Raw genomic sequence first — 26,308 nt, 5'->3', positions numbered from 1 at the left:
TACAGATTCATAACATAATATTTACAACCTTTTATGATATGGTCTCAATCTAACCTCCCAACCACTTTGCATTAAAAACATATTAGCTGAAAGACTATGCTTTCTACATTGACTCACCTTTGCTACTTTGCAAAAGATCAGTTCACTATCTAAATATATGGTTCCATTGCTGGGCTCTCTATTTTGGTCTATATGTCTATTCTTTTGCTGACACCACACTGTCTTGATTACTGTAGCTTTACAGTAAGTCTTAAAATTACACAGTTTTAGTCGTCCAACTCTTTAACATCATGTTTGCTATTCTGTGACTTTTGACTTTCCATATAAACTTTAGATCAGTTTGTCGATATCCATAAAATAACTTGCTGGAATTCTGATTGGGATTGCACTGAAACTATAGTTCAAGTTGGGAAGAACTGTCATCTCGACAATATTGAGTCTTCCTATCTACGTACACAAAATATTTCTCCACTCGATCTTGCTTTCTTTCATTAGAGTTTTACAGTTTTCTTCATATAGATTTTGTACATATTTTGCTAGATTTATACCTAAGTATTTAATTTTTTTTTTGGTGCTAATAAAAATGGAACTGTGTTTTATATGTCTTATTCTAATTGTTCACTGCTGGTATATAAGAAAGCAAATGACTTTGGAATATGGTGATATGTCATCATACATTTTTCAAAATCCGCAAAATATAGTCAATCACAGGGAGCAAATCCTAATGTAAATTATGAACTTTAGTTAATAATAATGTATCAGTATTGGCTCTTCAATTTTAACAAATGTACCACACTAATGCAAGATGTTAATAATCGGGGAAATTGGCAGGGGTGGGAGCAGGAATAAGGGAGAAATGAGAAGTCTCTGTACTTTCCACTCAGTTTTTCTGTAAATCTAAAACTTCTCCCCAAAGAAATCTATTTGAAAAAAGCAAAAGTAGATTTTAAAACACATTAGCAACTATTATAGTAATAATCTAGTAATAATCTAGTAGTTTGAGAATTATTAATTTTCAAACTGCTGTGCAGTTTTCCCCATACCAATTGTACACATACTCTTTTTCCTAGGATTCCCCTCTGTTGCTTCAAATACTATAAAGGCCTTTGAAGTTATGGTAGCATATAGTAGCATTACACTTGCCTAGCTTCTTAAGGTTAGCTTTAGGTAATTTGTAGAATGTAAGCTGGAGTGACATGTGTCAATTTCCAAATATGATTTTAAAAGTCATTCTGCAATTTGTCATGTTTCCTGCTACAGTGCCTTGGATCATATATGTTGAAATAAGACTGCCATCAGCTTGGGTCCCAAAGTGCCTATGATGTGCAGAGTTGCTCTGCCAACCTGTATTAACATGACACTTGCATGAGAAATCAACAAGTGTTAATCCACTAAAAATTTGGAATTTTTTTTGTGTGCTGCATAACCCTAGAATACCCTGACTTACATTCCCATCAAATCCTATCTAGTTTTCATAATTCCATTCAAATGACATTATTATCCACAATCTCTTTTTGATTCTTGACATCAATGTTCCTAGTTTCTCAATTCCCATAATAGCTTATCAGAGCCTTCTAATGACATTTAAAACTTTAAACCTTATATTGAAACTTTAAATCTTTTCTTATAATTATATGCATAAATGCTTTAGCTCTCCTTCTAGAACATAAGTTTTTAAGGACCAGATCAGGTCTGATTATCTTCGTATATCTCAAGCATCTAGTAGAGTATGTGGCATACTATACAGATTTTTATTCAATAAAATAAGGTTCCTATTACAGACAGATTGGTAGGTCCATCAAGAAAAAGAAAATACCTTTGCAAATAAAAGAATTACTGTCCTCAAATTTTATGTACGAAAAATACAAAACAGACATTTTCTTTCAGATTAGTTTTACACTCTTAGACAACTTCAGTGTTCTTCATTCTGGAGGACACAGTTTCTTTTTCATTTAAAACTGTATCTCTATTCCAAAAAAGTATACTATAATCAACAGGTACTCCTAAATGTTAACAGAAATGCTGAGTAAACTAGGTAGGAACAGAAACTATTCTAAGAATATTATTTTAAACTTGCCAAATAGATATTTTCTTATGTCTCTTATGTTTCTTATGTCTCTTCAGGTCATTTCTGCATATTTGGGTCACGGCTGGCAGAAATTTATGTTTCAGACATTATTTGTTGTTTCAACAAATAGCTTTGGGCATCCAGGGCAACAACTAGAACCTGCACCACTTCCAATGGCATTCAGCAAAACAAAGTTTAAAAAATAATTTCAATAACAACTAATAGGAAACAGGCAAGCAGTGAAGACTACCAGAAATTTAAAAAATCTATCTTAGAAAAAATTACATGTAACAATCAGGCTTCTTGTCTTCAAAGAAGTATAAAAGAAACATTCTCTGCCATAAGGGTTTGCAATCTAGCTGGTAAAAAGAACCTCAACATAAAAAGATGAATAGCAATACAAAGAAACATTGACCAAATGCCAAATGAACAGTCTTACGAAGAAATACAAAAGAAATTTGGTCTAGACCTAAGGATTGTGAAGAAAACTAGGATTTAAGATGGACATTTAATTAAAACACACTCATACACACACACACCCTGATGATATTTTTGAAAGAAAGGAAAGGAGGGAAAGAGAGGGCAGAGAGGAGACAGAGCTATCTGGAATATCAGTATGGGGCCAGGTTTTAGATGACTTTGAAAGTCAGAATAAAGCTCTGACATCTGTCCTGTAGTATGGACGGTGGGGAGTTCTTTCCTTGAGTTTTATAACCTGAAAGGACATGTGAAAGTCATCTTTCAAAAAGACAGATTTGGAAAAGAATTCTAAAATAGTTTAATGAGAATAGAAACAGATTCTGAAGAGAAAGATTTTTGGAGTAAAGAACAAAAGTGGCATTTTTTTTCTCTTTTGAGACAGGAAATAAGAGATTGAGGTAAGGAAAGCAACAAAGATTGAAGTAGGAAAAGTAACAGAGATTAGTTCACAGGCTGAGAGAAGATAAGATGGGGATATGGCTGGGAAGTAAGACAGAGTCATCTTGAAAAATGAGTGTGCTGAAAATAAAACTGAGACGAGATATATGGCAAAGATTTGAAATAACTGCTATAAGAAATCTGATAAGGAGCTCACAAAAGACAGCAATGAGGCCTGGTTTAACTTAGGAAGCATAAATTTGTAGGGAACCTAAGTTCATAATTTCCTTCAGTTATTTCTGGCCAGAATAGAAACAGTTGAGATGAATCAACATAATAGATCCAGAGAAAGCTGGAGAATTCTAATAGAGGGCTCTAATATTTTGTAAAAGTGTACAATGCAATGCTAAGTCATAGTTTAAAAAGAGGGGAGGGGTGAAATTAGAAGGAGGATGCTGGCCAGGATATCTTAAGAAGAGCTGAGGAACTGGCAGAAATATTCGAAGAAGTGGAAGTACTAAGAAAAAAGATCATGATTTGAGTCACGGTGATAGGGAATTAGACATACTCATAATAAAGGACTCGTGAGGGGGGAGAAACTTTCTCAGTCTCTCCTAATGGTCTAAAAAAAACTTTTTTTAAATGATATGCACTGATAAAATACTTCAGAAAATATTTTCTCCAAAGATTCATGTACAAAGAATTGGTCCTATAATTCAAAGGATAAAGCCTGAAGAATGAGAAAAAGTGAGACTGCAGAGTAAGGATTTCTTTAGAAGAAGTACTTTAAAGGGAGTCCCTAGATAAGAGGGGTTTTCTGAAAGGTACTCAGAGAGTTTGTCCCCTGGGAGTTTGAGGGACGCAGAGACCTGGTGGTGATGCATGTCCGTCTAGCTATAGTGACAGAGCAGCGGGGAAAAGATGCTGGATTGCAGGGGGAATGATTGTTCTGAGCCTGCAGGGCAAGCAAGGGTTATGTGTGCTTACTAGGACAAATGGTGACCCATGAAAGAGAGCAAGACTGATTGTCCAGAAAGATATCTAACCAAAGAGGGCAGACTACTGGGAATGAAGTGATACCAATCAAAGAAGAGAAAAGGAACTTAGGTTCTGAAAATGAGTTTTAAGTAAGCCACAGGAGAAAGAACCTCTCATATTAAGAGAACTGCAGGTAAGAAAAACCTAGCAATGAGAGATCACTAAAAACACTAAAATTCACTAAAAAGGAAGCAAGGACAAGAGATAAAGTTCAGTATAGCCTCCTTCCAAACTATAGATTTCCCAATCTGAAGCAGACCTGAGCTGATGAGGGGTGAAGCTTTGAAATGGTCGAAATACTGAAGCCCTGACATTAAACTGGACTAGATTTTTGATATTAAAAAGACAAAAAAGACTACTAATAATACCTCAAAGAGAATGAAAGAAACATGAGATATGCCCTACAGCCCTTCAGTCATTTGAGAAAGATCCAACAGAGATAGTTTAAAGGTACTGGGCTGAAAGAATTGTCATTTTCTGAATGTATCTTGTCTCGAATTCAAGAACAAAATCTATATCTGAATAAAAATACAAGATTAGTCTTTTAAAAATAGAAATCTGAATAGTCTTTAAAGCATTTAATATGGATATCAGTTAAGACCATGTTTATTGTTTCCTTTTGTGGTCTGTATTTAAAATTAAATTGAAGAGTTTTTGTTTAAGGGTATAGATTTCAGACTGCAAGATTTTTATTTTTTCAAATTGCTATGGTGAGTAAAAAATTAAAAGGCAACTAACAATATTTGACCCTAATAAGGAGGTTTCTCTTTTACAGAAGCTTTTTATTGATAAAGGAACACAAATATAAATATGTAGTGTCATGTTTCCAAATACTGCTTTCATTAACTCAGGGAAAATGAGGTGAGAAAGAATAGCGGGAAAGAAATTGGGAGAGTTTTGAGCAGCTACATCATGAAGACAAAAAGTTTACCTCGGCAAAAATTAGATCATGAGTCGTAGATTTGGGAACACTCAAAAAGAAATGGAATACAAAATGGTACTTAATACAGTCTTTGTGCTATAAACAGGTTAAAGCTCCCATATCGTCACTACATGTCATGGGGAAAGAGTGGGAAAATATCTAAATTATAAGTACTTTGCCTGCTTGTAGAAGAGGAAAGAATGTTTTCTAAAAATATCTACTTCATTCACAATCTTAAAATGGCTTTAAGTGAAGAAAAATTAATGATAAGTAATAACTGGATACTGAAATAAATTTTAAATTGAGTTATTTAATAATGATCTTTTGTTGTTGGTATATATGTTGAAATGCTACATTAGAATAGGAAAATACTGCTGAAATATTTTATGTTCATGACTTGTTTTAAGCTACCTAAGTATCTGTGCTTTGGAAACTGATTCGCAAATATCAGGTAATCTAAATTTAGAAATACTATTTGTCTCTAAAAGTTGAGAAAATAGTCCAGTCCCTCAGGAACACAAAAGTGAACTGATAAAAATGCTTTGATGCAGCTTGAACTTTTCAAAGTGATTTTTAAAAAATTTAACCTCTATGAGCATACTTTAAAGAGTTTTCAATCCAGTGAAGCAGATAATTATTTGTAGACATTATTGAAGGTACATTTAACAAAAAACCAACTTCACTTCGATAAAGATATAACACTACAACATAAACCTTTAAGAAACCTTCAGAAAAAAACATTAAAATAAATTGCATCTTAGGTGATCAGGGTTTAAATTTAGCATTTGAATATAGTTCAAAAGGAAAAACAAGAACAATATATTAAGCTAAAACAACTTGTTCAAGTCTGAAACCACGAAAGAACCTAGATGGCTGAGTTAGGTCACAGATGGAAATACAGTAGAGTAAAAAGAGTTATATATATATGGATCTTTATCTGTCAAAGAGGAAGTAAACTTTTATAGGTGAAGTAATAATGTCATACTCTTTGGTTAATAAAAAGAATTAACCCAAATGAGTCCAGATTGCATTATTAATTTGTATTTGATCCACTGACAAACAAGGTATTGTTTTTGAAAAAGGGGAATTTTGTACTGCAAAAGAATGGCGATTTTGAAAAAAATATCCAAAATCTTCCAGTTTCTATACAAAGTGGCTGACACTGCACAAATCAGAATATTCTTAAACTCTTTGCAAAGAGATTGGATATGGCTGGTTTTAGTTTCTTTTCATAATATAGGATTTAAACTTCACAACTCATGACAAACATGAAAAAGTAATATTTGACTCAGCTAAAATACTGAGCTTAGTGCCTAATAAAAAAATTCACTTTTAGATCCTTTCCCTAACCCTCCTTTTAAGTATAATAGATTAGATTCTGCTGGCTCTACATAAATCATCCACATTGTCAAGTGGCAGCTTCTTTAACACAAATTTCATTGAATTTTATGAAGAGCAGGCCTTGAGGAGTTATAGTCTGTCTTCCATACCTTACAATGGGACCATCTTTAATCAATTTATTTGTTTTAAGAACTACTTTCAGACTTTATTCCCCTATTAGTTAGAAAGACTAAAACAGATTCCACTTAACAATAAAGACATTTTTCCTTTTTCTATTTCTAGTGGTGTTTATTTATAATAAAATATTATCTGAGTTTCTACATGATAAAAATTTAAAATGGCTTCAGGATATAACCTAATTTAAAAATCTCACAATAAAGAATAGAAAATACTTATTTCGATATATAAAAGCAAATTTCTAAAACATAGGCTCTAGAATAAGGCAGATCTGGGTTTGAATCACTGTTATACCACATATTAGCTATGTAATCCTTCTTAGAACCTCATTTTTTTTTTAACTCACAAAAAGGATATTAAAAAATTACTACCTTTATTAAAGACTATGGTGAGGATTAAATGGAATCACACATTTAAGTGTTTAGATAATGCTAGGCACATAGAGGCATACCATAAATGTTAATTGTTGTTATTGTTATTACTATGGTACTTCCTTGATTTAAAAACGTTGATTTTTTTTGACCCAGCAATTACACTAAGAGTATATGTGTACAAAGGAATACTGCGCAGTACTTAAAAATATGGTTAGAGAAGAATATTTACCAACATGAAAAACTGTTATATATAAATTACATGAAAAAGACCAATAAATGACAAAATGTATAATATAATTGCAGTTTTTAAAAATATTTTTTTCAATTACAGTTGACACAGAATATTATATTAGTTTCAGGTGTACAACATAGTGATTAGACATTGATATAACTTACGAAGCAATCACCCCCAAAAGTCTAATATCTATCTAACACTGAACATAGTTTTTATAATATTATTAACTATATTCCTTATGCTATATTTTACATCTCCATGACTTTTTTTTTTAAACTGGCAATTTGTACATCTTAATCCCTTCCCCTTTTTCATCCATCCCCACAACCCCCTCCAACCTGGCAACCATCAGTTTGTTCTTTGTATCTATGAGTCTGTTTTGTTTATTTTGTATTCTAGATTCCACATACAAGTAAAATCGTATGGAATTTGTCTTTCTCTGACACTCGCTTAATTCATTTGGCATTAAATTCCCTTTAGTCCCATCCATGTTGTCACAAATGGCAAGATTTCATTCTTTTTTTATGGTTGAGGAATATTCTATTGTATATATGTACTACTTCTTCTTTATCTATTTGTCTAGAATGGACATTTAAGTTGCTTCCGTATCTTGGCTGTTGAAAATCATGCTGCAATAAACAAAGGGGTGCATATATCTTTTTGAGTTAGTGTTATGGATTTCTTCGGATAAAAACCCAGGAGTGGAATTGCTGGGTCATAAGGTAGTTCTATTTTTAACTTTTTGAGGAACCTCCATATTCTTTTCCATAGTGGCTGTACCAATTTACAAAAGGGGACCCTCATGCACCAACAGTGCATGAGGGTCCCCTTTTCTTCATATCCTCACCAACACTTGCTGTTTGTTGACTTACTGAGAATAGCCATTCTGACAGGTTTGAGGTGATATCATATTGTGGTTTTAATTCGCATTTCCCTGATGCTTAGTGATATTGAGTATCTTTTCATGTCTATTGACCAGCTGTATGTCATCTTGGGAGAAATAGCTATTCAGGTTCTCTGCCCATTTTTTAAATCAGATTTTTTTTTAATGTTAATTTGTATGAGTTTCTTATATATTTTAGATATTAACACCCTGTCAGACACATCATTGGCAAATATCTTCTCCCTTTTAGTACACTGTCTTTTTGTTTTGTTGAGAGTTTTCTTTGATAATTACGATTGAAATTTTTAAAGAGTAGGTTGTAGCAGGATTCACTACGAAAACATGAGCAGAAACGTAATACCTTTAGGTGCTATCATTGCAGGTAATTTTAAATATTTAAAAATTTTTTTTGAATTCTCCAAATATTCTATAATGACCATGAATTACATTTATAAGAAATTTAAAAACATACACTCAATGTATGTAATTTTTTTTTTGACTCCAACTTTCTCTAGAAAGGTAGAGTCAGAAAAGAAAAAAAAGTAAAGAGAAAAAGAGCACATATTTTTTAAAGGCAAGATTTTATATAAAGGTTATTAGTTCGGTAATTTTAAAAAACTGCTATTTTAAATTATTACTTTCTAAATTTAAAGTTAAATGAAACTCAGAGTCTGACACCTCAATTACAGCATATTTAATCATATCTCCAGAATAATATTTCACTTGGAGATCAGTTGATATGTATTCTCCTACTTAAGCAAATACTACTTAAACTTTGTAGTAGAAGGAGACTATTAAATAGTGTAAATGGCCAACTAGAACTTACTAGTAAATTTAACACATTATATCTTAAGTACTAGACCAAAGGATAATATTTTAAATGCAGAAAGCCTCTCTCTTGATGAACATTAACTCAGAGAAAGTAGATGGATCATAAAATCCTAAATCTCAAGTTTTCCTGTAGCAAAAGTGGTGTGGTACTGAGCTTTGGGATGGATGCAGAGTGAGAAGACTGTGAAAACAAGCCGAAGTACCCTATCAAAAAAGCCAAAAACATGGTCTCCTAAGAAGGGAGAAAAGCAGTACAGAACAGGTTCACTGAAGGCAAGAAAGGAGTTTGTGAAAAATAGTTACCAGCAAAGAAGTTGCCACAAGAAGTAGAAAAAAGATAAGGCAAAGTGATTGAGGAAGATTCTCGAATACAGCTCAAAGAAGATACTTGTAATGTTGCTGGGCAATTCCAAAACTTGGAAAGAAGAACTAGAATATGGAATATTAGTAACCCAAGAATGCTGTGGTACTGAACCTGAATCAGGTGTCATCAATATACCTCAAAACTCCCTGTAGAGTTGAAAGACAGTCCTATTACAGAACAGCAGAGTCTGAGAATGATATCTTGTAAGTACAATAAGTGAATACCGAAATTGGAGACAAAACTATGTGTCAGGAATTTAAGAGATTAGGGTCAAAAGCAGCAGTTCTTAAATTTTACTAATCATAATTATCACCTATCATATTTATAAAAATGCTGATTCCTGAGCACCATTCTAGAAATACTGATTTAGCCAGTCTGCACAGGGTCTTCCAAATCAAATATTTAAGAGTACTTTAGAAGATCCTGGTCCAAGTGGTTTGTAGACTACGCTTTGAGGAGAAATCACTGGTATTTGGGCTATGTGGATTGACAAATGGTGAAAATCATAAATTCTGATGTAAATCAGATTAAAAATTTATTTTGATAAGTAAAGCACAAAAAAGAACAAAGTGATGTTTTACCTAACCTATTAAAGTTAGCTGAAGGTGGCTCATAGCGCCCTGTGAAAATGAGAACCGAAGCTAAGAATTTAATACAAAGCAGGACTGGACTAAGCTGGGGCTATGAGGCAATGGAGGACAGTATGGACCACTGTCTTATAATTTGCCTTCGTCAGCATTTTACCAATGGAAAATATGTTAAGAACAGCATATCTAATATTCCCAGAAAGAGATATTCAAATTCTTAAGTAACATGAAGGTAAACAAACAGAGAAATTCATATGCTACAGTTAAGGAAGTACAACCATCCCTCAGATCTGTGGGGGATTGGTTCTAGGGCTCCCGTGGATACCAAACTCCTCGGATTGTCAGGACCCTTAGTCAGCCCTCTGTATACTCAAGTTCTGCATCTCTGGATTCAACCAAATGAAATCTTCGTTGAATTCATCAATATGGAATCTATGATATAGAGAACTGATGGAATATTATTAATGGTTTCTTCCACTGGGAATCAGGGGAGCAAGTGGCAGAGAGGGAGAGAGAATGGGGTATAAAGATAGCATTCTGAAGAATTTACATATATAAATCATTGCCCTTTGACCGACACATATGTTGAGATCCTACCTTTCTAAAAGAAAGGCATTAGTAGCATCTGAGAATGAGTACAGTTTCTTTATTTAAGAAGGAGGCTTTATCTTGGCATAAATGCTATAAGACATATTGAAGGCACATAATCATGTTATGATATTCTAAATGTGTTTACACAGTATGCCCTAAATGTTAATAACCTTAATTTCCAGACTCCACAAGTAATGTAAAAATGCTAGCCCAGAAGTCCCCATATTTCCATCCTTAAAAGTATTCAAACACTTAACAATAAAAAGATGAGTTGCTGATATATGCCTGTTCCCTAAAAAAAGCCATTCGTTAGGCTTGATGAATCTTTTATTGTCAAAAACCGCATGCACCTAGAAAAGTGGACACATAAATTATCTTATACCTATCTTCACTGGTTTGTTATTTTAAATTTTATTTATTTTTTATTATTATTTCAGTTTCAAGTTTATAGTTTTCATGACCTTGACAAGGAAATAATACCCCTCCACAATGTATGAAAAATTTCTTGGATATTTCTTCATCTATTAACAAAATGTGTCTTCAGTTAAACAAGTTTCCCCTTTATGCTCATATCAGTTATACCTTTTCCTATTATTCAGTACTAGGTAGAGCCAGTTGTTTAAATGTAAAAAGTAAACATTTACTTTCTAAACATATTGCCTTCTGTTTATTAAATAAAATAAACACATTACCATATGATCTGTGATTCATAGCAGACCATAATTGTATATTTAATGTGAAATAGTCATTGCCATCAATATAAAAAAATATTCATTATTTGCTAATGATATACAACAAATTAAGAAAAAAATACCTTATGGAACAGTATATAATTTTAAAGTCTAGACAGCCATAGTTCTTTAGTTTAAAAATAGATTAATTATTAAAATACTTTTTCTTGCCTCTTAACTCAAACAAGAAGTTGAAAAAAACAGATCTTTTTGAGAATGAAAAAATTAGACATGACCTTACTCTATTTAGAGTAAGGCACATAGTGTGAAACTCAGAGAGACAAGATTTTTACTTGGTATGTGTGAAGGCAAAAATAAAACACAGAAAACTGCTCTTCAGATTACTTTTAAAAAACATTTCTTACATTTGAAAATCAGAACATTATCACTAATTTTGAACTTTTCTCTCTGTGACTAAAATGCTTGCTTATTTTTAAGAGTAAGAATAGATGCCATTTACTGAGTATCTCTTATTATTCCAAGTGTTGCCATTAAACTTCTCACAGATGAGCCACCTGAAGCTCACTGAAGTGAAGCAACTTGCTGAAGGTCACATGCATTGTAAATAGTTAACATCTGAAACCAGTTTATTTCTTTTCAAAGCTCATAAAGCTCTTTTCTCTACACCATATTGCATACTTTAACTTTTTGTATAGTTTAAATTATTCTATTTTCTTACTCAACAAGTCCTCAAATTATAAGAAACTCCATAAATTTAATGGTAAATTTTTATGGAGAAAAACATCATCATTTCACAGTATAAACTGCTTATAGATATACATCCAAATGTCAAAAAATGAATATGTTAAAAAGTAAATAACATGGCATAACACACTTTCACTATGCTCCCAACCCCTATAATTTCTTATCTATAATTTCTTATCAGTCTTGTTAAGGATTATATCAGAACATCAAGATTAGAAGGCTTAAATATATTTGATTTCAGAACTCAATTCCATTAACTATGAGAGTACATTCTTTGAATTTTCAAGCTTAGATCTGAAGAAGTCTATCTTAGTTGTAAACAAAAGGGTATTTCTTAAACCACAATATATATGTAGGTTAGAAAGACAGTTTTTTTTTTAACAGTAACTAATTCTATAAAATGAAATAGTTAAACTAAATGTTTAATGAATTAGAAGGAATAAATTAACTGTATCTACATCTAGAATACATGAAATCTCTCTTTTTTCAAGCTAGGATTTGAGTCTTTCTTATCACATAGGTATTACTTTCACAACTGAGAATAGGATAGCTTAGCTCAACTAGGACCATCTCTTTGCAATGAACAATGTCTCTCACTCACATTATACATAAATGCTGGAATACTAAGTTATATAATTAACATATTTTATATTCCTTCTGAATTTTTACATAAGTATATTATAAAGCCCAATTTTAATATTTCAAATACTGGGTTAATAAGGTACAAATATTCTTACTTTTTAAAAGCTGTAATGAAATGTCCTTCACTTAACTGTATTTTTAGCAGGGGACTTTTTCCTTCAAAATAATAAAAAATAAAAACATAGAAAAAATTTAAATTAAAAGATGGTATCAAGTTGGTGAGTTTTGAAATACATCCCTATGTATGGTACCCTACAATACTTCAATTAATTATCTCAGTTATGATTTAGTTTCTCATCACATATGGTATTCCACAGCATAGTATGTAAATGCATCAGACTCACATGCCATCTAAATTAGAAAATGGCTTGGTTTTTCCAGTTTGTAGTAAGTGTAACTTAAAAGTAATTTAGTTTTTAATTTTGCAAATTATTAATATAGAAAACATTTGTCTAATTTTAGAGGTTCTAATTATTTTATTTCTCTGTGAATATGATCCTGAAATATATTAAAATCTATGTCAGAAACACTGATAAACTTTACCTAGAGGAAAACAATCATATTTTCGCAAGATTCTTAAGGAATACCTGACAATGACTTATTGAAATACACCAATATGCTTAAAATGTATTACACAGTCCCCATGAAAACTACCTTTGGTTACAGAACTAAACAGATCAGCATAGATTTAAATTATATTATAAAGAATAACCACAAACAATATTTGTTTTGCTGAAAATTGTTACTCGATAAAAATATTACCTAGGGATAGGTTTCAGAAACCTGTCTAGGGCAATAATGACAAATAATCAGTACATAAATGTTCAGTTTAAACAAATAACACTTTTTTTTTTTAAAGCACAGTGTCAACTGTAATTAGCAGAATTGTTAATGGCTATTTTTATAGAATCACAAATTATTGTTACTAGTCTGAAAGTACAGCACTCAATTAGAAATTAAGGGCTTAAAAGATATATATACTTTACCTGCCAGGGAAAATGTTAGAGTAACTGGCAATAGCTTGAACTTAGTCTAGAATAAGGTAGAAGATCAACTGGAAATTTGTGGGCTTTATTCCACACACTAGCAAAGGGGAAATCTAAAGTTTAAATATTTAACTATAGCCATCCTCAAGAATAACCACACCAGTTTTAATTCTTGGCCTTTCAGTATGTCTACAAACCACAAAAGATTTGTTCTATGGGATTCTATTATAGGACACTATAAATAACTTTTCTCCAGACTTTTACATACCTGTATCAGTAAAAAGGCAAATCAACACTCAGTAAAGCTTAATAAAGCACATTTTTGTAAGCACTAATGCTTGTCACACAAATGCTAGAAGAATACTGAATTAGTTAAGTGGTATAAGTTTTACCTGAAAATGGCTTCTCTGTCGACCATGCTAAATTCAAAAACTTAAAATTTAACCTAAAGTCAGATAAAATCCCCACGGCCAAATGAATAGTTAAAATATTCTAAAGTCCTTTTTTATGAGTCAGTTATGTGCTTCAAATTTAAAAGAACCTTAAAGCATAGGTCATTTTAATTTTATATTTTTCATAAGTCTTCATAAAATTCAGACATTCAATTTCCAATATTACCAGGTTCAATTAAATGCTCTTGTTTAATGTTTTGTGGCGAGATACTTACTCCTTGAAGAGATTGTTCTCTTCAGTTCTTAAAGAGGCAAAATTCTTAATGACTATTTTACTTGAAAATAAATATTTATATATGTCATTTTGACATAAGTATATTGGTTATAGAATTCTAGTTATTCAATGCATAAAATTTGGAAAATAAAACAAAAATGAAAAATCATACTTCCCCTACTCAAGGATTTGTAATACAAATGATTAGCAAAAAATACCACTTGCCTCAGCTGGCATGTGCATTTGTATTTCCTGAAAATCTTCCATAGATATTTTGACATGATTTCTATGCATATAAATTTAATTTATTTATAGCTCAAAAATAGTAGTGTACTAGAAAGACCAAATAAGAGTGACCCACATGGAGGTCTCTAAGCTAAGACAGCTCATCTTGTAGTAGTGAGATAATAGGTCATGTATACTCTATGGCTTTTCCCAAAACAGAGCTTAAACAAGGAAGAAAAGCTAAAAGTATAACTGGCATAGTCACTGTAAAATATATGATGTATATTTAAATTCTCAGTGGTATTTGTGAATATAGATGACTTGGATGAAACACTTTAAAAAATATACATGTTCATTAACCATGTCAAAATAAGTTATCTTCATTTCAGCAGATAGAATTTGTTGAGATCTATATCAAATATACCCTAGAAAAAGAATGAAAAGTGAAGTGTGCCCTACATTTTAAAAAATACAATATTAAGTCTACCTTTTATCTTATGTGTAAGTATATATCATAATTTTAAAGTGTCAAAGTCTGATGAATTATACACATCATGTATATGTTTTAAAATTCTAAATAAGTTAAATTTTAGCTTAAAAGCTTTTTTAATAACTTAAGAAGTCATAAAATACATAAAACAGTAGTTCTTATTCTTGATTGATCATTATAATAATTTAAGGAGCTTATAAAACATATAAGCATCTACCCTCATTCCCTCTTCTCTCTCCTTCCTGAATAATTCAGTCTAAAAACCATCAGGTTATTTTAAGCAAAGTAGGTATCTATGTGAGATGGAGGTGAAGGGTGAAAGAGATTAGTTTTATATCAGGGGGATTAATCATATAAGAATATATATTAAGGATATTGGGAGCCAGTTTCCTATCAGGGAGTTACAGACATGGAAAGAGAGAAAACTAGAATGGTTTCCAGTATCTATAAAGACAGAGAAATATAGGTGTAAATGTATATGTGTATGAACAGACATATAGGCATTAAGCATTATGCCTAAAAAAATAATGTACATATATACCTTGCCAGAATGTGACACAGAGACACAAAGTGAGCAAAAACTGCTGGAAAAGTGCCGATAGACTTGCTCAATGTAGGGTTGCCACAAATCTTCAATTTGTAAGAAACGCAATATTTGTGCAGTGCAGTAAAGTGAAGCACAATAAAAGGAGGTATGCCTGTACATACATCTAGTCCTTCACATTGTCTACTGAGAAGACCTAGGAGGAATCTCGGTAGAAATGAATATATCCAGTACCCAGATCTTGGTTTCTAAATGCCATTCTCCACTAAAAGTAACCAGAGCTCCTTGAGAAATGGCTGGTTCCAGGAGTAGGGGAATGGAAAGTACAAGTTAAGCCTAGAACATTTTTAGTAAGGAAATACTCAAAGATTTCTGGGATCATGTCGAAAAGCCATAGATGCCAACTTGAAATGGCAGCAGCCAGCCTGAGGTGGCTTCCATTAAACACATTTGGGACAATTCGAACATCAAAGTAAATCATAATAACCCACTGAATAAAACAGAAAATGAAAGTCTTATGAGGAATGGGATATTTACATAGTTTCAAGGTTCTTCCCCACTAATTACTTATTAATTAGAAATGGGGAGAGAATGGAGAAGACTGGGCAGATAACTCCTTAGTAGTGTGATCAAAGTTAACGCCAACATCTATGGTTCAAATTGAAATAACATATCACCTGACAGGATGCATACTGCATCACATCTGTGTTATTCTTATCAAAGATTCATAAAATGAATCTAATCACAAGAAAAGATCAGAAAAATGCAAAGGGAAAGATATTTTACGAAATAACTGCCCTGTAATCTTCAAAAATGGCAAGGTAATGAAAGTAAAAAAAAAAAAAATGACTAAGGGGCTGTCTAGATTAAAGACTAAGGAAACACGAAAATTAAACACAGCAAGTGGTTCTATACTGAATCCTTTTGCTCTAAAGGACATTACTGAAGACAAATGGCAAAACCCGAATGAGGTCTGAAGATTAGATGGTAATAATATATCAATTTCATAATTTTGGGGGGGTTATATTTTGGATATGTAGGATAATGAAAAAATACTAACAGACGTAAAGCTGAGATGTGACAAATATACTTTCTGAAAGATTACTCAATTAGCAGTAGAGGACTACAGTCTCCAAATATTTTTGTTGATGTACCCCAATATTAAAAATATATAAATATGCACCTTAACATAAGTACATATGTATGAAGTTAAATATCTGTTCTATATTATTTACATTATAAAACACACTCAGACATAGAAATTAAACAGGGATGTTATAGAAAATTAAGTTGATTTAATTAGCCATCTCATCTATCTTCTAGGGTACAAACACTTCATTTTGGAGGACTCTAGTGAAGGGAATACACAAAAGGGGAGATGAGTCTGGTAGACCTAGTTAGACATCTTCTAAAATAGGAGGAACTGAAAGAGTGAGAAAAGAAGTGAGGCACTGAATCAAGGCAGTAGCAGTGGAGAAACCCAAGAACAGACTAGAGAAACATTTAAGGAAGAAAACTTTACAGGACTCAGGAAGTGATTTTCTATAAGCAACAAGATGGAGAAGGCTTGAAGAGGACTCTAGGTATTTGGCTTGGGTGAAAATAGAGATGGAAGAAAAATAAGAGATGGGTAAGGTGGAGGAGGAAGAAGAAAATGCATAGCTTTTCTAGGCATCCAGTACACATGAGCAATAGTATTTTCACAACATGGTAAAGACCAAGAAAAAAATAAGTAATTCATGGTGATAGATAGCAATGAACTAGCTCCACTAAAACATAATTCACTGTCTAGATAGCTGCTGCCTTATTCAACTATCTTTTAAAAGTAGCCTATGAGAGAAGATATATTTTATGCATGTGGGTTTCCATGTGTTTATATGTGTATAGAGTTGTGTCTTTGTGTGTACACATGTATATAATATATATATCTGTGTCTAAGTATTTGGTCATTTTTTCAAGAAACCTAAAGTGACTGCCTAGATTTATGGAGGGTTGATAAGACAGAGAAAGTCATCATGCCATACTTTGAGGGTTTGGGTAGAATAAAAAGTCATTCTACATACAAATATTGAATCATGTTGTACACCTAAAACTCAATTTTTTAAGAAAAAGCCATTCTATGTTTAGGTAAATTGTTAGTAAATCAATATTATTAAAACTACACTTAGGTGTATTTTATCTTTCATGTACTAAAACTTTAAATTATAGATTTAGATTTGATGATCTTTTTAGATTTTTATGGAATTTCTATAAAAGTAACAGGCAGGATTAGTGACAGAACATTTTTGCCTTCATATAGCCCACAGCAAAAAACCTATTATTTGATAAACAAACTCATGTGTAAATATACTATGCTGCTGAGAGTACACATGGCAATATTTTAGATTTTCCCCCAATATGCAAAATTTGGAGACAAGGTTAACAGTTCAATAATGTTACAGTAAACTGCTGGCATTCCAAAACTTAGATATCATATTTGGATGAAATTTGAAAATGTTGGTTGTTTATATCTATTCAATCACAGGTCAGAGTATAGCAAATGAGATGCAAGTTTTCTAACAATGTGCCATGCTAATAAATTTCCATTCAGAGTCCAAAGACCTATTCTCTGGGGGTGAGGAAAAAACAAAAATAGAAACACACCTTACCCTTTTCAATGACTACTAGCACCTACTGCATTTATAAAATGTATAATATACTCCCAGTATATGTGAAATATGCCCCCTTGCATTTTCAATATTCATTAACAAAAGTACTGTACAACTTAACAAAGCCACTCTTTGCATTTAATACAATGCTATATGTTAGTAGTAGTACTGAGCCTTTTCAAAAGAAGGTATGCAAAAGGTATATTTATAAAGGCAATAAATCCTTTTTCAAAAATTGCTTTCCTAATTTATTTGTTGAGGATAGGAGAAAACTCCAAACTAAAAAATGCACTTAGAAAATTATATTATACCACAAAGAGTCCCTTAAGACAATGATTTAAAAACTATTGTATGCCACTATTTTTTTCATTTAATAGAATTTCTGGAAAGAATTTTTTAATTCTACAATAAAACCTTTTGATATTAAATATGATCCCTCTTAAATCCAGGTCTTAATAAAATGAATTCAAAATAATTCTTGATATTGTATAGTTTAAAACCTTGGGCAAAAATGCTTTATTATTAAATAATATGAATAGTATATTCTATTTTAATAATCGTACAAATATGTAAATCTTTTAATAAATGTCATTAGAAAGTACTTTAGTTTTTTTCTATAACCAAATTCTCTTCTACAGATTTTAATAAATAACTTTTACAGATGGCCTGTGTGATAAGCTGGAGCAAATTAATTTTACTGATAAAAAAATTTTTTTGCTTCCATGATCAGACAGGAATTCAGTACCAATTTTAATTCACTTTAGGCAGACAAATGCATTTAAGAAAGATAGACTGATGTCCATATTAAAAAAGACAGTTAACTTCCATTGTTAACTGTCCATTGTTAAGCAAGAACAATTTAATTAACCCACAGCTGACCAGAATGTCTTAGTTCAAATATATTCAATATTCTGTTAAATGATCAGGAGTCTAGCTGTTCACTCACACACTTTAAAGAAACACAAAATAAACTGTAGATTACCACCATTTAAGGTTACAATAATTATATTCAAAAGACATAATTTCAATAGTTTATTTTTGAAAATAAACTATTAAATGAACTTAGAAATTTCATCCTTTCTACTTAGCTAAAATAAATTATCAGAAATAAATTTTAGAATATAAAAACTAGTTTTCTCAAAAAACAGAAACAATCAAATATACTTATTTCTGTTAAGATGAGTCATCTACAAAATAAAATTGGATTTTTTTGGTTATTCATTTGTTATACATATTAATTTTACATATATTGTATAGTAATGTAATATATAAACATATAAATATATTTTTTTGTCAAAACAAATTTCTTATGACTCAAGTCAGAATTTCCCTGTTATTCCTTACTCCCTAAGTGTGGTAAATTAGCAGAGGGTGACTTTTTTTTGACTAATAGAGAGCTACTTAATATGCTACAGTAATATAGAGAATACAAAAACACAGCTAAAATATTTCATAGAGGAAATTTATATAATTTAGTAGAGCTGTTTATTCCTTAAGAACAATAAAATCACCATGGCAATATGTTTTTAAAGTGCATTAGATTAAAATGTTGGTCTTTCATATTCCAATTCTCCTTAAACTTGGGAAGCTTGTGGTGTGATATAGAAAAGCTATCAAAATGAAGGGAGACAACAATTTTTCTGATAGGCTTTTCCCACCTTACCTTAGAAGATGAAGAATCACACTCCTGACATATCCATCCATAGCCTGTTTGTTTAGGAGACTTTTTCAAAGGAGGATCCAAACAGCCGAAATGGTAGCACAGTCTGCATTCATCACACCTGCAGGATAAACAGATTTACGGTATATCTAAATATTATTTTTTAAAAACAAATCTTTTTCAAAGACAAATAGCAAGCTATTGTACATTTCAACTTTAACACTCTAATTCTACCCTTAACTCATCAGATTATTAAATTAATGTTTATGATAAAAACAGCTAAACCTGAAATAAGTGTTTTAGAAAAAACAAAATACAACAGAATTAACAAACAAAAATGTATTATTCAGGACATGTTGATAGTAGAAATGTTAAGAATGTATGAATTAATGTATGTGTATAGCTATATGTGTTCAAAACTAACACAATTATTTCAATTTTGTACTTTAAGAATTAATCATTTGCTCATTAGTTTAAAAACATTTAATAATATAAGATACATATAATTCAAGATTATGAATTCAGTCCAATACATAGTGATTATTTAAAAAATTTTAGAACTCTAAAGAATTCTGCTAGGCTACATACACTAGTCTCTAATGAATTCTATACAATTTATAACTCATCATTCTTTTTCCAAGTTAAGGTAGATTATAAATAAATTTTCCAATGTTTACTGCATGCTAATATAATCTATAGTAAATAAAAATCATTCTAAGAATTAGGTATTATTTTCTCAAATACAAATTTTCTCAAAATTTACCTGTCAGTTTTTCTCAGTGTATTTGGTTTTTCAAAAGACCTCCTAGTAGTACATTTTAAAGCTTATTAATAAATATTTTGATAGTATCTTTGCCACCTATGATGTACAAAATCTAAGAAAACTATCATACCTATTCTTCGTTTCAGACAATCTCATCCTGCTGACAATGAAGAAAGATCTGTATTATTTCAGTGTCTTATAAAAAGAATTTTGCATTATTTGGAATAACAAGACCAAAATTTAACAACAAATAATAAAAATGCATCTTAAAGAATTATATTCTTTTCTTTGTAATGTTTTTAACTTAAAAAATAATACTTTCTCTAAACCAATCTGTCAAATTCTCTTTTATATTGTTTCTCTTACTGATTTAGAACTTAAAAAGTTGAAAAATCCACAACTAAAAAACCAAGGGGAAAAAATTATAAGACATACTTTACTTGAATATAGTGCTAATTACTATTCAACATCCTTTATTAGGAAAAAAAGGGGGAAGGAGCCATAGTTATACAACACACAAAAACAACTGAGTTTTAAAAACCAACACAATAAAGGGGACTATAAATATACGTTTATACTAAAAACTTCATATCATGCTGCAATACCCAGAATCAAGAGTTTCAGAAAAGTTAGCAACTTTGCTAAGTTATTCAGGTATAAAGAAGTTTAAAATACAATTATATGTCATAAGTTTATATATTTCTTCCTCTACAACTTTCACCTTATAAACCAAAGCAATTTATGTACTTTCCCAAAAACCTTTTAGACTCAAAACATGGACTTGAAAAAAAATGTTTACTATGATAATTTTAGCTCTGGGAAAAATAAAAGCAAATAATAACAGTACTTTGTTTACTATGCCAGCATTATAAATAAACTAGCCAAAATTATATTTAAAAACAATTAAAATGTTTAAATACCTGTTGTTCTGACATTAAGAGAAATAATAGGTAATATATAGCTAACATCAAATGTAACATGAGACTAAATAAAAAGCCCTCACAATTTTATGTTCTTCTCAATTCAACTTATTTACCTTTCAATACTTAAAATTTCAATTATATTAAACATATGGAGGGTTATAGGAACATTCAGAATATAAGCATTTCTGAGTTATGAGGAGGTTGAGATTTCTAGATAGCTGAGGGCATATTCCTTCAAGCATGAAAATTAGTATTTCAATCATTTTGGTGAAAAGTTTTAAAAGAACCATATTCTTCATCAAGAAAATACATTAACTATAATTTACTCTTCGTCAGCTCAGGGTCATGAGTATGAGTAACACAAGTTGCTATGTGTCTAACAAGGCGCCAGCCTTTTGTGTCTGAAGTCAGTACCATCAACCTGCTGTTCTGTCTGAATTCCTGTATTCAACTTTTATAGGTTTTTAGAGTTTTCACTTGCTTGAAAAGTATCATCCACTACTTTCTGATATTGTCATTTTATTTTCCTAAGCAGTATTTCCCCCCAAAAAAAATTTGTTATGGATGTGGAAACCAGATCGCTAACTTATTAAGACTATGCAAATTGACAGGAAAAAGATATGAAAATAAGAACTTCTACTGAGTTAAGTACGTGAAATCAATTTTGGTTAACTATAGTTTCTTTTGCTTAACTTCAGGTTTTGGGCTATGTTCCTTATAGATCAGATTGACAATAATCTGGGCTCTTGCTAGGTGAAGAGTTATGGTATTAATGTTTTCCTAGTTCACATGAAATTACAGCATAACTACTGCATATTTATAACTGTGTCATAATAACTTGCAAATTAACATTTCTAGGGTAAAATTCAAGTCAAACATCACGATGAATATAAAGGTGAATCATAATTCATTATTTTTCACCTTTGTGTATGCAGGTGATTCTTGGTATATCTGAATTTTCAGCTAATAAACTAAAACAAGTTTGCTATCATTCCAATTTGTGGCTGATTTCAATTAATTGTATAATCAAGTTATCTTTAGTTCAAGAATAAATGCAAAAGGAAAAAGAAAGGTTTTACATGCTAGATTTCTTAAAAGATGTTGAAGTACATGACATTTGGAAATGACCTCATCCTTACTGATTCTTTCAATAGTGATGCCTTTTAGAATGACTTAGTCTACATGTGGAATTCTAGTGTATTTGTGATAGGTCCCAGAGGAAAGGAAGAATTAGCTTGTATGAATCAAGTTATAGCTCACTCACCAGTAAAGAGAAACTGTAAAATTAAAGACTAAATAGCAAAAATGAGTAGTTAATACACTTAGGAAATGCCAAAATCCAGGAGAGGAATAACAAAAATGAAAAGAAATAATTCAATCTTGAAATCAGTAGGTCTGTTAATAAACAAGCTTACAAATATAAGCTCTTTCTAGAAATGACTAAAATTATTTTCATGTGTAAAAAATCTAGTTGTTTCTACACTAGAATATTGTATTGGAGAAATCTTTACGTGCTGGTAATAAAAATATCCTGAATGACACAAGTGAACTCAAGCAGAATTTGCAAGAATCAATATATTATAGACAAATGTAAGAGATACCACTAAAAATCTTAGATATTGAAGAACAGTGTAGATGGTAAAAATAGTGGATTACTTATTTCATTCATGCACTCACATCACTTTGTAAACTTTAGTAAATTTTGTCAGCCAAAAAAATTCTGGCTACGTTACACATTTAGATCATTTAAAAAACTTAAAAATCAGAAACTCATAAGGGTCTGTAATTATTCTGCTACCTAAAAGCTGAAATAAAGTTGAAGTAGTTATTGATCGAGTTATTATTTATGGTCTCTAGTTCTCACATATACTTGGAAACACATAATTGCAGCACATGATATACTACATATTAAAATCTTTTGCAAAAGCAGTCACTGACCCACAAAAGCATAGTGATATAACACAATATACTTTATTAAATGACACAATGTCTATGTAATAAAAACAGACTATTATAATATGCCAACAGCACATATATTAAATAGAAAGTCAATGTCTTAAACTATAGAAGATAATATAAAATTAACCTATAAAGTAGCAGTATGAAATTTTTAATAAAATGCCAACTGGATGCTTAAAGAAATGTCCTTTAAATAGCTAATAAATACTGTACACATTAACAATACAGGGCACGCTAATATTACAATTTTAAATGAGAGAAAATGAATCCCATTTATAAGATAAAAGGAAAACTGATGGTTTAATTTGATTCTTACTAAATACAATTCTCTAGGTATCAGATTCGTAATGGAGACAGTATTAATAATAAAGCAGCTATATCTATCTATCTATATGGTCTTTTACATATTGATTTGACAAATACAGTGAGCAAGTAAACATAGTTCTATATGTATGTAAAATACTTACTTAGCATATGGTTAAGTATAGCACCCTAGACAAAGAAGAGGAAGAAAATGATTTATATTCATATGTCCTATGATCCATATAACAAGCAATCAGTCATGTTTACCTGATTACTGAGAATACAGATACAGGTAAAAATGAAACAACTGATTTATTTCCTCCTGTGCCTAAGAGACAGGATAAATGCCAGTGTTCCAAAGGGTTTCCTTAACTCTCCTAATGTCCAAATGATAATGTCACTAGGAGAGGGCACTAAATAACTACTTTTTAAACTAACTGAAATGATTAGGTGCACCTCCCATGCATTTAATTTTATAATTACAGCCAGATGATAAGCTAAACTTTAGAAAGAAGAGAAATACCCAACATGGAATTTGAAAAGCAAGGTACTTTTTTTTATGATCAACTTGATACATCATCATAGCTATTTTTATGTCAAGAGAAAGTTTTAAGATTCCTTCCAAGTCTATACAGAGAAAGAACTGATTCTAAAAATATATAATATTACATCTGTTTACTTAAAAGAAAAACTAAATATCAAGAGAATTCATGGATTGAATTTTTTTACTTTTTCATCATTTCTACATAAAAATTCTATACATGGAAGATCAAAAAATTGGTATTGAATACTAACATTAAATAAAATCATACTAGCAGCTTAAACACCTACACAAGTCTATGAATCAGTAGTGATAGATTCTTTCATTGAACAATGGCCAATTATTTCAATTACTCACTTTAACAGATGGAGAATATGCAGACCTATAGCTCGTTAAATCACTTTTAAATAATACAAACGTGCACAAAACTTTGCATTCGACCAACATTAGAATAACATTTATTATCAATAAAGGCCTATTTTATTCCTTATGTTTTACAACAATTTTAGTGCAAACACTTAATAAGTATTTTCTAAACAGAATAATTAGAAAATGCTTTTATATCATATTTCACAAATATAAGACTAATGTAAAGGTCTTCAACATATTTTCATTAATGCCACTACAGACTTTTATTGCAGGCAGTAATGACTGGGTGAGTGGAAAGACAAAAATATTCTTTACATGAAAGTATATTAATTGGAAAAAATATGAGTAATTATCAAAATCTAAATTCATAGTTAATACTTAAATAATGGGATCACTTCAGTTACCTACATTTGCAGCAGCCTGGTTAGAAGATTAAAAGTGAAACAAAAAAATAAAACATGAAACAAAAGAATTCATATAAAAATATACAATAAGGTCAAGTACCTCTTCACAGCATGAGAGAATGATTAGACATTTCTATACCTAAAACACGTCTGCTTTGTTCTTTAATAAACTGATCTCCATCTGCTCATGCCCTTGGAATTTTTCAGCAGTATAGCCTGCTGTGCTCACACCCCACATAACTTTGTGTTTCCTTGTTCATAATTAACTAATTACACTCTAATCAATAGTAGATCTTGATTTTACAGTGTAAATTAGATAAATGAGATAATGGCTGGGGGTCAATCTCATTTTATTTACAAAGCCCAGCATGAGCATCCAATTTCATTATATCCTATGTACCTGAATAGTAGTGAATCTTATCAGCAGGCCTGCAGAAAGTCGTAGAGTGAGCACTGGGAAAAAGAGGTCTACATTTTTATAAAGAATGTATTTACAAAGCATGTCCATCTCAGAAATATTTTTAATCATAGTTTTTAGTATTATGTAAATTTACAAAGTGCTGACTCAGATTGCGGAAAAAAATTTCTACTTTTATATGCCATGCAACTCTAAAGCTAAGTCTCTTATACAAGTTTCAATTGTCAAAACAATTTCAGAAAACAAAATTATGTTAATATTCTACTCTGCTGCAGACAATCCTTCTGAATTCCTTGAATAGACTGGTGAAATATTCATAAAATATTCCCATATTGTAAGTAAAACAGTGGTGATAAGTTTGTCAAATAACGAACATTAAGTGTTTAAAAAGAGAGTGATCTCATTAAGTAGTAGGATGTACTATCAGGGAAACAGGAAAAGGGGTGTGAATATCCTTAGTATTTATAGTTAGCAATCTATTTTTAATATCATAAATGTAAAATCAGATAAATATTCAATAAATACATGAACAACAAGGATATATAATAAGTATATATAAGTATCATTTCTAAACTTTAGGTGGATAAAGGTTAAGGATAAATTTTGTTTTCATGTTCAAACAATGCTAATTTCAAATCTTAACAAAGCAGTTACAGAATTATGAACAAAGACTATCTGAGTTTCTTGATTCATTTCTGAATCTAAAATACTGCTGCTGTCCCCATAATAAGTATAAAATAAAATAAACACTTAACTGAATGGAAATAAAGAAATCATATTGTATATGTTGTAGATGAAATTACCACAAACTCTTTTATCTAGTACAAATATTTTTGAAAATGTAAGGGCCCTTTTAAGGAGACTAAAGCAACATTCAATCAAATAATGTCAACCACAATACAATAATTCTTTTAAAAACATTATTTACAAATGGTTCTCAAAGTGGTGTCCCTGGCCAGCATATCAACATCATTTGGGTACTTGTTAGAAATGCAAAATTTCAGGCCTCATCCCAGACGCACTGAATCAGAAACTGCTGGGAGTCAGGAGGGGAAGTAAAGT

General features: G+C 30.9%; 1 protein-coding gene across 8 annotated transcripts in view; it reads right to left on the bottom strand.

Annotated features, from left to right (window-relative positions):
* PHF14 (PHD finger protein 14) overlaps positions 1–26,308 on the bottom strand; it is a 171,195-nt gene that overhangs the window by 39,837 nt on the left and 105,050 nt on the right. For 2 of the 8 annotated variants that reach the window (XM_039862383.1, XM_039862389.1), the window contains exons 17-18: positions 20,460–20,489; positions 19,570–19,687 (exon numbers count right to left, since the gene is read on the bottom strand). In XM_039862383.1, coding sequence (XP_039718317.1) covers positions 19,570–19,687; positions 20,460–20,489 — 148 coding nt within the window. Of the gene's footprint in view, positions 1–12,442; positions 12,504–19,569; positions 19,688–20,459; positions 20,490–23,678; positions 23,704–26,308 lie in introns of those variants that run through there. The other 6 variants (XM_039862391.1, XM_039862386.1, XM_039862390.1 and 3 more) reach the window with 5 other exon arrangements.

This window comes from Pteropus medius, unplaced genomic scaffold, assembly GCF_902729225.1.
Source record: "Pteropus medius unplaced genomic scaffold, Ma_sr-lr_union100, whole genome shotgun sequence".
NCBI lineage: Eukaryota > Metazoa > Chordata > Mammalia > Chiroptera > Pteropodidae > Pteropus > Pteropus medius.
The sequence above is the reverse complement of the archived record's forward strand: the minus strand, read 5'-3'. Positions and strand labels throughout refer to the sequence as shown.